At 43.3% G+C, this 12422-nt stretch overlaps 1 protein-coding gene across 2 annotated transcripts in view; it reads right to left on the minus strand.

Annotated features, from left to right (window-relative positions):
* LOC106589612 (fatty acid synthase) overlaps nucleotides 1–11929 on the minus strand; it is a 30492-nt gene extending 18563 nt beyond the window's left edge. Inside the window, exons 1-6 of one of the 2 annotated variants that reach the window (XM_082970513.1) lie at nucleotides 11712–11929; nucleotides 11583–11616; nucleotides 4333–4478; nucleotides 797–949; nucleotides 384–557; nucleotides 58–258 (exon numbers count right to left, since the gene is read on the minus strand). In XM_082970513.1, coding sequence (XP_082826639.1) covers nucleotides 58–258; nucleotides 384–557; nucleotides 797–949; nucleotides 4333–4459 — 655 coding nt within the window. In that variant the 5' untranslated portion in view covers nucleotides 4460–4478; nucleotides 11583–11616; nucleotides 11712–11929. Of the gene's footprint in view, nucleotides 1–57; nucleotides 259–383; nucleotides 558–796; nucleotides 950–4332; nucleotides 4479–11582 lie in introns of both variants that reach the window. The other variant, XM_082970512.1, reaches the window with a different exon arrangement.
* Between the last annotated feature and the right edge of the window lie 493 nt (nucleotides 11930–12422).

The following is a 12422-nucleotide window of genomic DNA, read 5'->3' on the forward strand; positions in this document are numbered from 1 at the left end:
ATTTAGTTCTGTACATTGCGATTTTCTGAACACGAACCAGGTCTCTCCCCCTCTTACCTGAGGAGTCAAAGGACTTGCAGGTTCCTTCCGGACTGAGCATGCCCAGCTTCATGAACTGCACAGAGGTGTTTGGCTTGAGCAGCAGGTTGACCCCGCCCACCAGGGCGGCATCACAGTGGCCGTGGCGAATGGCGTTGAAGGCATTCTCCAGAGCCAGTAGGCTGGAGGAGCAGGCGGTGTCGATGGCTGTGCTGGGGCCTGGAGGGACAGAGAGAGGAGACAAAAACACAGGAGACTGTAGAGTTAGGGCTAGATTAAGACAATTGATACCATGTGACAAAACTGCTTGAGAGAACCCACTGCCGTGTTAGATGAGATCATACCGTTGAAGTCAAAGAAATAGGAGAGTCGGTTTGCGAACATGGCACGCTGGCAGCCCGTCATGCTGTATCCTAGCAACTCCTCAGGGTCTCTGCTGAAGGCCTCGCCCGCCTCCGAGCCGCTCACGCCGATGTAGACGCCTGTCCTGCTGCCACGCAGCTCCGTCGGATTCAGACCTGCACACACATTACACCAATGAATCTCACACACACACAGGTCTATAAACGTTAAAACATTAACTTCGTGACATGTGGGTAATCTAATCTAAATGTGTGGACGACAGGAAGAGTAGCTGTTGTGATAGGAACAGCTAATTGGGATCCAAATAAACAAATACATTTGACTTGGTATCTTTACACAGTTTTCCCAAATAAAATCTACTCATCCATCCACCCCTCATCACCCCTCTCCTCACCTCCGTCGACAATGGCTTCGTAGCCGATCTCCAGCATGAGGCGTAGCTGGGGGTCCATGGTGTGGGCCTGTTTGGGGTGGACCCCGAAGAACGCTGCATCGAACCGGCTGATGTCCTTCAGCTTGCCGTTCCTCTTTGGAAGACCGTACAGACCTGGGAATGACACGTGCATTGAGGGATAAATAAGCGGATAACTGGGTTTCCCCAGACAGCGTGTGTTCTACCTGTAGTCGCTGACTGACTGGATAACCTGAATAATTTCCCCATGAATGTAATAGTGAACATATTCATTCATGTAATCATTTTACACACAACCTAAAGCAGGACTATTCCTTCCTCTCAGTAATTTTATGCAGACAAGGGCCTTTCCTTTCCTATCCCCTTCCCCTCTTCTTTTCGCCATTCCTTTTCTCTCCTCCCTCCCTCCCTCCCTCTATCCCTGCTTTTCCCACCTCTCCTGTGGTGTGTGGTCTTAGGGGCGCCGTTCGCCCGGAGCCTTTTAGTACATGAATGCGAGCTTTAGCTGGTTGCCAGGCACTGACTGATGAGAGGTGCTATTCACAGAGAGGAAACAGAGGAGAGAGAGAAACCAAGCAAACGAGGGAGTAAGAGAGAGAGACAGCTAGGAAGGTGAGACGGGGCTAAGAAGAAAAATATGGAGGAGAAAAGCAGAAAGAGAGACCGAGCAAGAAAACAAAACGGAGTGAATTAGAGCCAGAACGAGTAGGAGAAATAAAGAGGAAGGAGAGAGAGAAGCTAAGCAAGACAAGCCAAGGAGTAGCAGTGCCAACAGCCCAGCTCCTCAGCCAGGTGGTGAAAAGCAACGGCAAGCAGAGCAGCGCAGAGCAGACTGACATGACACCTTCAGCGACTACAGAGCAACTCTTACACGTCAGAGGCTCGTCGTACAGCTAACGGCGACCAGCACTCATTTGGGTTCATGTGGGTTACTGGGTAGTGATTAATGATATGTGGAGCATCTGGATTGCTGATGCTATGTATCGGCCATTGAGAGGCTTTGAAGCCACCGGTCAGCCATATTGGCACTCCATAGTAGGAGCAGTCCTCCATAGGAATGAATGGAATTCTACAGTATTTCAAATAAACTGACAATATTACAAGTATTTAAGTATGTTTTTGTTGTAGTGGGGACAAGAACATTAGTTATAAAAAATATATATATATTTTAAGATGTTATATATTTTTTGTTTAGCTCACATAATCAAAAATGATACACAGAGTATAGAAAACATGAAGAACACCTGCTCTTTCCATGACAAGATGAATCAATGTGAAAGCTATGATCCCCTATTGATGTTACTTGTTAAATCCACTTCAAAATCAGCGTAGATGAAGGGGAGGAGACAAGTTTAAGAAGGATTTTTAAGCCTCGAGACAGTTGATACATGGATTGTGTATGTGTGCTATTCAGAGGGTGAATGGGCAAGACAAAAGATTGAAGTGCCTTTGAAAGGGGTATGGAAGTAGGTTCCAGGCGCACTGGTTTATGTCAAGAACTGCAACGCTGCTGGGTTTTTCCATGCTCAACAGTTTCCTGGTCCACCAACCAAAGGACATCTAGCCAACTTGACAACTGTGGGGAAGCATTAGACTCAACATTTGCCAGCATCCCTGTGGATCCCTTTTGACACCCTGTAGAGTACATGCCCCCGATGAATTGAGGCTGTTCTGAGGGCAAATGAGGGGGGGGGGGGGGGGGGGGGGGGGCGGCAACTCAACATAAGGAAGGTGGTGGCATGGTGGCAAGATGGCGGCATCAACACAGCCCCCACCCCACACACCGCCCCAGACCATGACGGACCCTCCACCTCCAAAAATTGATCCCGCTCTAGAGTACAGGCCTCAGTGTAACCCTCATTCCTTCGACGATAAACGCGAATACGACCCTCACCCCTGGTGAGACAAAGCTGCAATTCCTCAAAAAGAGCACTTTTTGCCAGTTCTGTCTGGTCCAGCGATGGTGGGTTTGTGCCCATAGGCGACGTTGTTGCCAGTGAGGCCCTGCCTTACAACAGGCCTACAAGCCCTCAGTCCAGCCTCTCTCAGCCAATTGCGGACAGTCTGAGCACTGATGGAGGGATTGTGCGTTCCTGGTGTAACTCGGGCAGTTGTTGTTGCCATCCTGTACCTGTCTCGCAGGTCTGATGTTTGGATGTACCGATCCTGTGCAGCTGTCCGTCCTGTCTCCCTGTAGCGCTGTCTTAGGCGTCTCACAGTACAGACATTGCAATTTATTGCCCTGGCCACATTTGCAGTCCTCATGCCTCCTTGCAGCATGCCTAAGGCATGTTCACGCAGATGAGCAGGGACCCTGGGCATCTTTCTTTTGGTGTTTTTCAGAGTCAGTAGAAAGGCCTCTTTAGTGTCCTAAGTTTTCATAACTGTGACCTTAATTGCCTACCGTATGCATGTAAGCTGTTAGTGTCTTAACGACCATTCCACAGGTGCATGTTCCTTAACTGTTTATGGTTCATTGACCAAGCATGGGAAACAGTGTTTACCCTTTACAATGAAGATCTGTGAAGTTATTTGGATTTTTACAAATTATCTTTGAAGGACAGGGTCCTGAAAAAGAAACATTTATTTTTCTGCTCAGTAATTAACATTTATTTTTTTGCTGAGTAATTAATATATATCTCTATCTATCTGACAAATGGGCCAGTAAAGACTGGAGGAAGCATTCAGCATTCTACTCATTAACCTGCCCACATTGATGGTGATGCAAAAGAAAGGTACAGCTAAGCAGGTCTTTGGTCAAGGGAAGGGAGGTATTTCCTATCATGTGGTTGATGTAACATTCCATGACTATGCAGTGCACCCACATCATTTATGGCAGATGTTAGAATTAAATATTGGTCTACTGTCACATCCTGACCAGTATAGGGGTTATATGTGATTGTAGTTTGGTCAGGACGTGGCAGAGGGTATTTGTTTTATGTGGTTTGGGGTGGTGGTTTGTTTAGAAGGGTGTTTGATTTATTATTTCCGGGTTATGTTCTTTCTAGTTTAGTATTTCTATGTTAGGTAATTGGGTGGACTCTCAATTGAAGGCAGGTGTTTGTAGTTGCCTTTGATTGAGAGTCCTATATATAGGGATGTGTTTTGTTTGTTAATTGTGGGTAGTTGTCTTTAGCACTGCTGTTATGTGTATAGCCTGCTAAACTGTTTCCTGTCGTGGTTTCTTTGTTTTTCCGTGTTCACAGTCTTTATTTAAAATAAATATAATGATGAGCACGCAACCCGCTGCGCCTTGGTCCTCTCTTCACGAAGACAGCCATTACATCTACAATGTATGTTTTGGTTCAAATCTGCAACCCAATTTATGATACGAGCTACTCATCAATTTACGGTGTAGATTACACTCTGATGCAAGGTAGCTTGTATGTCAGTCAGATTTTCAAAGCTTGTTGTGAGTCCTTTCAGAGTGCAAACAATCAAATAAAAACAGCAACAACATGTCTGATGTTTATGGGTCATAATCACATCCAGGTCATGGAAAGGTCACGGGGGCTCACCTGGCTTCCACCTTCGGTCATCTTCTGTTACCATGTCAACCCCATTGAAGAGGTTCTCCCAGAATTCCTCGAGGTTGTTAGACTCAGGAAGCCGGCCCGATATCCCGGCTACAACAATCTCCTCCATCCTGGGAATAAAAGGGCTACTGTGGGAGGAGAAGAGCGAGAGATTGGGTTAGATGTAGAAGAGAAGATACCAGTATCACGATACTTAGAAGCAGGGATTGACAAAGGGTTGCTCTATTGCCTGGGGCAAGTGAACTAAGCAGTCACGGAAGTTGAGCATTCTCTGAGGTTTCCCAATAGGGTAGGTTGATTTTATTGAAATGAAACTACAAAGATTTCCAGTAGTCTAAAAACTGATATTTCTGGTTCCTCCCCATTGTTTAATGTGAAGACTATGGCAGTCAGGCTAGACGAGCCTTCTCTGAGAATTTATTTGACTGACAGCAACATAAATACAAACAAGTCCAGTGCTGATCTTTCTGATTCCTTGCCTATGTGCAGGCAATATGTAACACTTCTGCGTGTAAATAGTGAATTTGCATTTTCGGGGAACCAAAAACAATACTGTCGCCCAGTCACATGTGTTTATTTTCCAAGCTATAGCACACAATATTTGAAAAAGATTTTTGGTCTGCTTCATGTTTTTTTTGTTGCCATGGAAAAATATATATATTTAATTTAAAAGCTTGGATTTAGGCTACTGGTATTGTCACAATCGTAGTTAGAGGTTAATTTCCTTTAACCTTTATTTATGCACATTGTCGTTTCTTAAACAATAACTGGTGCACGATGGCAGCAGTGTGACAAATGATCAGAAAACTACAGCCTGAGAAAATTGTGAACGCCAAGTAGGGGAGAGAAAAGGAGACTGAAAGAATTCAGAGAAATTAAGAAAGAGACAGAGGGGGAGACACAAAAGACTAGACAAAAACGACCCTATGGGAGAGTTCCCATTCCCCACAGAAACATTTCATTGCTTGCAGCCACTCTCTGACAGACAGTAGCTTGCGACTGTGAACTCCCTCACCCCCTGCAAGGAGTCTCACACTGACAACAATAGATTGACTGCTTGACCAGGCAGCACTGAGTGGGTCTGTGGAAACGAGCCCTGAAAGCCTCTTTAGCACAAAGTCATGTTCAGCGCAGCATTATAAAAAGGTGCTTTCTAGGTCAGCCAGATCACCTCAGGCGACAGCAGACTGGGCAGGGAAACAGATATCTGTATCTGCTTAAGAAGAGAAGCAGAGGAGGTACTCAGTGTATGTGTGTGTTCATGTTTGTGTGCAGTCACAGTGCATGAACAGTAGTGTGAGAGTGAACTCATCATCCAGCCCAGAACCTTCCTTCCTGGGCCAGGCCATTCCGTGCAGGCCAGCCAACCAATGACACGGCAGGGGCCAATCAGTTTATCCCAGTTCACTGAGCGATGCAGTGAGGCGCTCTACTCCAAGTTGTAGCTAACGGTTCCCTAGTTGAACACACAGCAGCCTACTGTTAGCGCCCTCACACAGGGCAGGGTCACCGACACAATACAGCTGGTGGAACCGAGCCCCTACAGTACCGATGACCCCCTAATAGGAGTGTTACAGCACTCCTCGCTCTTCAACCCTGGAAAGCTACAGGGCTTTTGTTCTGGTCCGCATGAATTCAAATTACCACGCACTTCATAGGCTAGAAGGCTATAGGTTTGTTAACTGGGATAGCACAAAAGCCTGCACAGTGCACACCCTATGGGTGCATAGGACCAACATTGAAGAACACCTTACAGATTTAAAGTTAGCCCATTGGACAGTGAGCCAGTGTGGGCCTACATCACCACTCTTAATTGGTTAACTACATTAACTCTCACTGTCTGTGTGTAGCATCTAAATACAGAGCCCAGTGAGTTCTTTAGCCAGTGTGTGTGAGTGTGTCCATCCACTGAAGCATAGCTACATTCCCTGATAACTCAACAAACTATATTTGAATGGAACTGAGAGTCCCCCACCATTCCAATAACACAGCGTACCATATAACATACAGTAGGGTCATTCCATGACCCCCACCTTCCAAATAACACAGCGTACCATATAACATACAGTAGGGTCATTCCATGTCCCCCACCATCTCAGATTGTTCTGAAATTGTTTTTGTAGTTAGAAACAGATAAAAATGAGCATTCCTGAAACATTACTTTGTTGAAATATAATTTTAAGCACCCAAATTGGCCCTTTATTTTATACGATTCATATAATCTTCAATAAATATAACACATAACATCGGATTTGGGCCATAAATCTTCATAACAATGAGTAAGACATGAGGAATCCAATAAAATGATCAAAAGCCACCCACGGACGCCCCCACGCCAATCCCACCGCAACAACCAGTATACAGCATCAGTTCTCTATGATGACTAGTATGGAGCTGCTGCTTGGAGTACACCCATTGCTTCTTCATCCTTTGTAATGTCTTCACTATGAATCTGGTGGGGGAGGGGGGGTTCCCCTGTTCAGAGAAATCAGCCATTGAAGTCACTTGCATTATTTACCTACATTCTACAAGCCTAGGGCACATTGTCAGGTAAATACCTAGCTAGGAGAAGACTAAAGTCTGAATGCCTAGCCAAGGATAAATACAAACCTGTCTAACTCGAAAGTATATAGTACACATGGAAAGAAAGGTTATGTCATTTCAGGCCTAGATTATGTTTGTTAGTGCTGCCTTGGAACAAACGCCTGCACATCTGGTACTGTTATTGGCTGAGAAGTCACCTTCCTGTGAGCAGTGGCCATGCATCTGTAAGAGTATCAGGATGTCATAGCACACAACCATCAATTGTTTAGGAAGAAATAAAATGAAAAACAACGAGGCCTAGCCTAAGCCATTCTCTTCAGAAAATAGTTGACCGGTTAAAATCCTCATCTTGGTTTTCAAAGGGCAGCCAAAATGGACACACAGGGCTGAGAACTACATTGCATTGGAACCTATACAACTCTTGCCAAAGCACTGAGTCCTAAACTCTCACACCTCAGAGAGACTGAAAAGTGAGAACAGATGCTGCTGCTGTAACAGTTTTAGACTTTTATTGCCTGTATTACAGAGACATAAAACCATCATAAAACCAGCTAGGTCAGGGCCACTTTAATTGCTAGTTATCCATCACTGTCTGTACTAGGACCAAAAGGGTCCTAACAGCTTCTACCCAAGCCATAAGACTGCTGAACAATTCATCAAATGGCCACCCCGACTATTTACATTGACACCCCCCCCCCCCCCTTTGTTTTTACACTGCTGCTACTTGCTGTTTATTATCTATGCATAGTCACTTTACCCCTACCTACATGTACAAATTACCTCGACTAACCTGTACCCCCGAACATTGACTCGGTACCCCCTGTATATAGCCTTGTTATTGTATTGTGTTACTTTTATTTATTTTTAATAGACAGAATGCTGTTCAAAATCCAACAGAGGAGAGAAGGCTAAAGAGAAGCTGCAGATACAGTGGCTTGAAGAAAACAGTTGAACTAGTGAGAGTACAGAGAAGCAACCTTCTCACTAATAGGCTGCAATCTAAATAACAGTCACAGTGATACTAGAGTAACAAGTGATTTCATCAAAGCAGTTATTTTTTTAACCATGGCAGGAGAAAATTGAGTTAGATAACCATGATGCATCTGCAACAATCAAGTATCAATCTGAAGACTAAGATGCCTCGTTTATGGCACAGTGTCTTGTTTTTGTATTACTTTTTCGCCTGAATTTTGTACATTTTCACACTAAATTCTCATTACTAAAATGTGTCCAGATTAAATCCTCAGGTCAATTTATACAATTTTACATTAGAAAAGCCGAACTTACACAAATTGTATACTAGTTGAAGTTTACATTAAACAATAATATTTATTACACAAAAACACCATCTGTGAACATGTTTTTTTCATTACCCTAACACTTTTTCAAGTTGCTGTAAAAAAAGTTTTTAAAGTTTAATTCACATGAGGCATCATCTAGATCATCATCGTCTTTAGATGAGCACAAATTAATTTAATCTCTTCATTTATATGCCTTCAGAATGAGGATCTTATTCTCAAACACCCTCTTTACGACACTTGACCTTCTCATTACCAAAATTACAAAAAAGCTCAAATTGGAAGAAACGTAGAGAACCATTACCGTACCAACTTGGGAGGCATGAATGGGTTTTTGTGATGTGGTCAATTGTTTGCCATCTATTACTTGCAGATTGCGCTAAGGGGCTCTCATTACCAAAACACACATTTCTCACTACGACATCATTTTTAGGTCCGTTTTGGTAATGAGAACCTTCCTTTCGGTAATGATAAATTCATTCTAATGTATAGTCGATTGGTGTGCTGTGCTGGTAACTGTAATGATTTACTAGAACCACTGCTCACACCTTTTGTACAGATTTTTTGTAAAACGTCAGTTATGTGATTAAGTAGGAGTGGTCAAGAAATATGGGGGTGTAAACCACATTCAATGTACTTAAAGCATAAAGAAAAAAAGGCACTCAGATTAAGCCAAAATTACTAAAGTATAAATTACATTTTTCTTAATATTTCCGAAATATTGGTGGATTACAGTAATAATAAGCAGGTTTCGGAGATGAAAAATAAACATAATTACGAAAAAGAAAAACACAGATCTAATCTAAGTGAACCAAGAGGAATTATGTTGGTCAAGCGCCAGTTTCATGAGAATCACCCTCCACTCCTCTGCCTATAGAGTATCACCCTGTCTGGCCATAGAGGGCTGGGTAGGAGCACGTTAGTAAAGTAGCCTAGTAAACCTACAGGGATTAAGGTGGATTATCATCTACCTGACCTGAATCTCATCACAGTAAGGCAGGGCCTTGATTGATTACATGTGTTGGATATCTACTTATGCAACACAATGACAACTACTGTACAGTGACACCATGCCATGGATGACAAAGCACACAGCCTTCCTGTGTGTGTTTCTCTCTCCGTCTCTCGGTGCATCTGTCTCTCCCCCACTCACTCAGTCTGTCGGTCATTTTTTCTGTCTGTGCTCCCATCTCCCGCTGTCCTCCACAGCCATTTTGTGTAATATAATAACTCAACCTATGAGGGAGTGACACATGCTACAGACCAACATCTGTGCAGGAAGAGAATAATGGTGTTCTTGTACAGATTACAATGAAACTGTATGGATGATTGACAATCTATAATAAAATATATATAAAAAAAACCTGTTCAAATCTAAGCCATACACCAGGGTAGCATAGTTTCACCTGCCTCAAATAGAACATGCTGCTAATTGACTTGGCTCAACTTGTCACATAGATACTAAAACACCTGAAAAGTACCTGGAGTTGTTATACATAGCAATAACATGATGTATGACAAATTCCACTGAAGTTAAAGACTACATCCATCTCTAGAAGCCAGGACATTTCATCCTGTGCCTTGATTACATGCCTGTCAAGTAGGCAAAAAAAAACACCAGCCCCTTCACTCAGGGAGACTATACCTTGTTCCTGTAGAGCTAACCTCCTGTAGGTGTTCAATCTAACTCCAGTTGGAACTAACCCGATTCAGCTTATCAACCGGCTAATTATTACAATCAGGTGTGCTAGATTAGGGTTGCAGTGAACATTTACAGGATGGTAGCTCTCCAGGAACAGGGTTGGAGAGCCCTGGTATAAAGAGAGCTAGGGTCCTGGCTGAGGCTGGGATGGGTAGGCTCACCAAACAGTGATGTCCATTTCTAATGCGATACTAGTCTGGGTAAGCCAGGGGTATTCAGCTCTTAGCCTGAGCCCACGAGGTCCAGAGACTGCTGGTTTTCTGTTCTACCTGATAATTATTTGCAAGCACCTGGTGTCCCAGGTCTAAAGCAATCCCTGATTAGAGGGGAACTATGAAAAAAATGCAGTGGAACCGGCTTCAAGGTCTGGAGTTTAGTTTGAGGGGTGCAGGCTATACTCAAGTTAGATTAGGTGCTCTCTTTTCCAAGTCTTAGGCACAAAACCTCAGATTCATGCTAAACCCTTTGGACTAGCCAAGGCCTATATGAAATATTCAAGGAAAATACCACTCAAAAACTATATTTTGGTATTTGTGGTTTCATTAGTCCACTGTTGATACAGTCCTAAAATGTTTTGCAATTCAGCAATCAAGTTTAAGATATGGACTAATTAAACAAATACCAAAAGATTAATCCACTCAGTTTCCTTTAAGTGAAGTTCAGATGACAGTGGCTGAATGACAGTGAAAGTGATTGTCTTCAGAGACACTGATACAGGGATGAGTTGTGCAATATGACTCATCAAATTACTGTCTTGCAATTACACTAAGAGGATGCGCAAAGTGCATCATGCTCACCTCCTACTAGCCATGCAGAAAATGTAACCAAAAATATATCAGAAAGAGTAGCACCAGAAAAAGGGCTCTCAAAAGGAGAGGCATCCAATTCAATACTATCCCAGGCATCAACACACAAAAAAACTAAATTAATTGAATTATGAATTACCCTTTTATGTAGACATAGCTAATCAAACCATTGTTCCTGGGCCCTATAGGTCAATACTTATAAACTACGCTCGATTATCTCCTGCTACTCCCAAATCTAGACCAGGGACACAAGCACGCCACACACGGATAACTAGCCAGCATAATCCCCTATAAATGCCAGGGCATCAGTGAATAGTAGTAGATGATTAAAACGTGTTGGCATCCAGGTAGTGATGACCATATAGCAACTCAACTGCTAGCCTTAGCAGCGGCAGGCATCACTATTGAAATTGCGCCTGAATCCATGAGCGTGTTCCTCTGCCCAGGCCTTGCTGACGCCTGCCAGATTTTAAAATGCTTGGTTAGGTATTTGACGTAGCAGCTAACCGCAACATATAGCGGCCTTTCAGTCCAACACACGGCCGATGACGTTGCACGCAACTATTGGTTAGTGGAAACAACGTCTGAGCAGGGGATGGCGACCAACATCTTTACGTTACCTAGCTTAGCTAAATGTCACCATTTCTGAGAATACGTCAACTAGCTGATGTAACGTTACCTCTTATTAAAATGCATGAACATTGTAACGAGAAAGTGTAGTAATTGATATAAAAACAATCCAGCCGATATCGAGGAAATCCATTTTGAGTTCGTTTATGTTTATTGCTACGACGCCGGTCATCATGATAAGCGAACGTCTCACCGGCTAACCTGATGAAGAAGCTATAACATTGCTAGTCTAGCAATATCAGAACAGCTTACCTGTAGTTAGGTGTTTTAATATCTGTAGAAACCACTAAAAAAGGAGAGAAATATTAGTAAAGAAACGGTTAACGTTAGCAAAAATCCCCTCGATAATTCCTTATCTTCGGTAGATGAGAGCTTGCTTGCCTGTGATGTGCCCGTGCTACAGTTGTTCGGGAGGAATCGCGAGCTCTTCCCGTTCCCTGCCTAGCCCTTCCAATTTCTCTCGCTTCTTTGATTCCCTTTCTCTATTTAATTTAAATGTCTGACATGCTCTCCCCGGCCACGCCACATGGGCTGACAGCTTGGCTGGGCTGTCCAGTCCAATGAGAAAAGAGGCAGGGCTCACAGTCTCAGCCAGTGATGGGGTGATTCGCTGAACGCTGTAGTTTCGGAAAAAAACGGAAGAAAGCGATGGAAAGGTTACTGTAGTACATTGGATGTATCCTATGTGCTAGTCCAATGTGCGAGTGCACCGGTAGCCTAGCTCAGTTTCCCCCGCCCCGTTATATTGATAAAGCCCAAAGCCAAGTCCAAGTTCATCACTCAAGTTCAAAGCGCAGAACCATCACTTACAGGTCTGAGCTGTGTTCAGATTTCACACTGATTGAACAATAACTAATTTCGAAATCTTGCAGAAAGGAGGACACATGCAATAGTCCATGGACTTTGGGAAACACATTTGACAATCTTGATCAATTAGATTTTTCCCCTTTTTATTCACAAATGTATGATTTTTGACAATGCAATTTATTGGAGATGGATATACCATTAAATCATGGTGGATTTAGCCTACACAAGGTAAATATTTCCCCTAACATATTAATAATGAATGAATGTATTCTTTACAGCATGTGT

Source organism: Salmo salar, chromosome 28, assembly GCF_965601325.2.
Source record: "Salmo salar chromosome 28, fSalSal1, whole genome shotgun sequence".
NCBI classification, from domain to species: domain Eukaryota; kingdom Metazoa; phylum Chordata; class Actinopteri; order Salmoniformes; family Salmonidae; genus Salmo; species Salmo salar.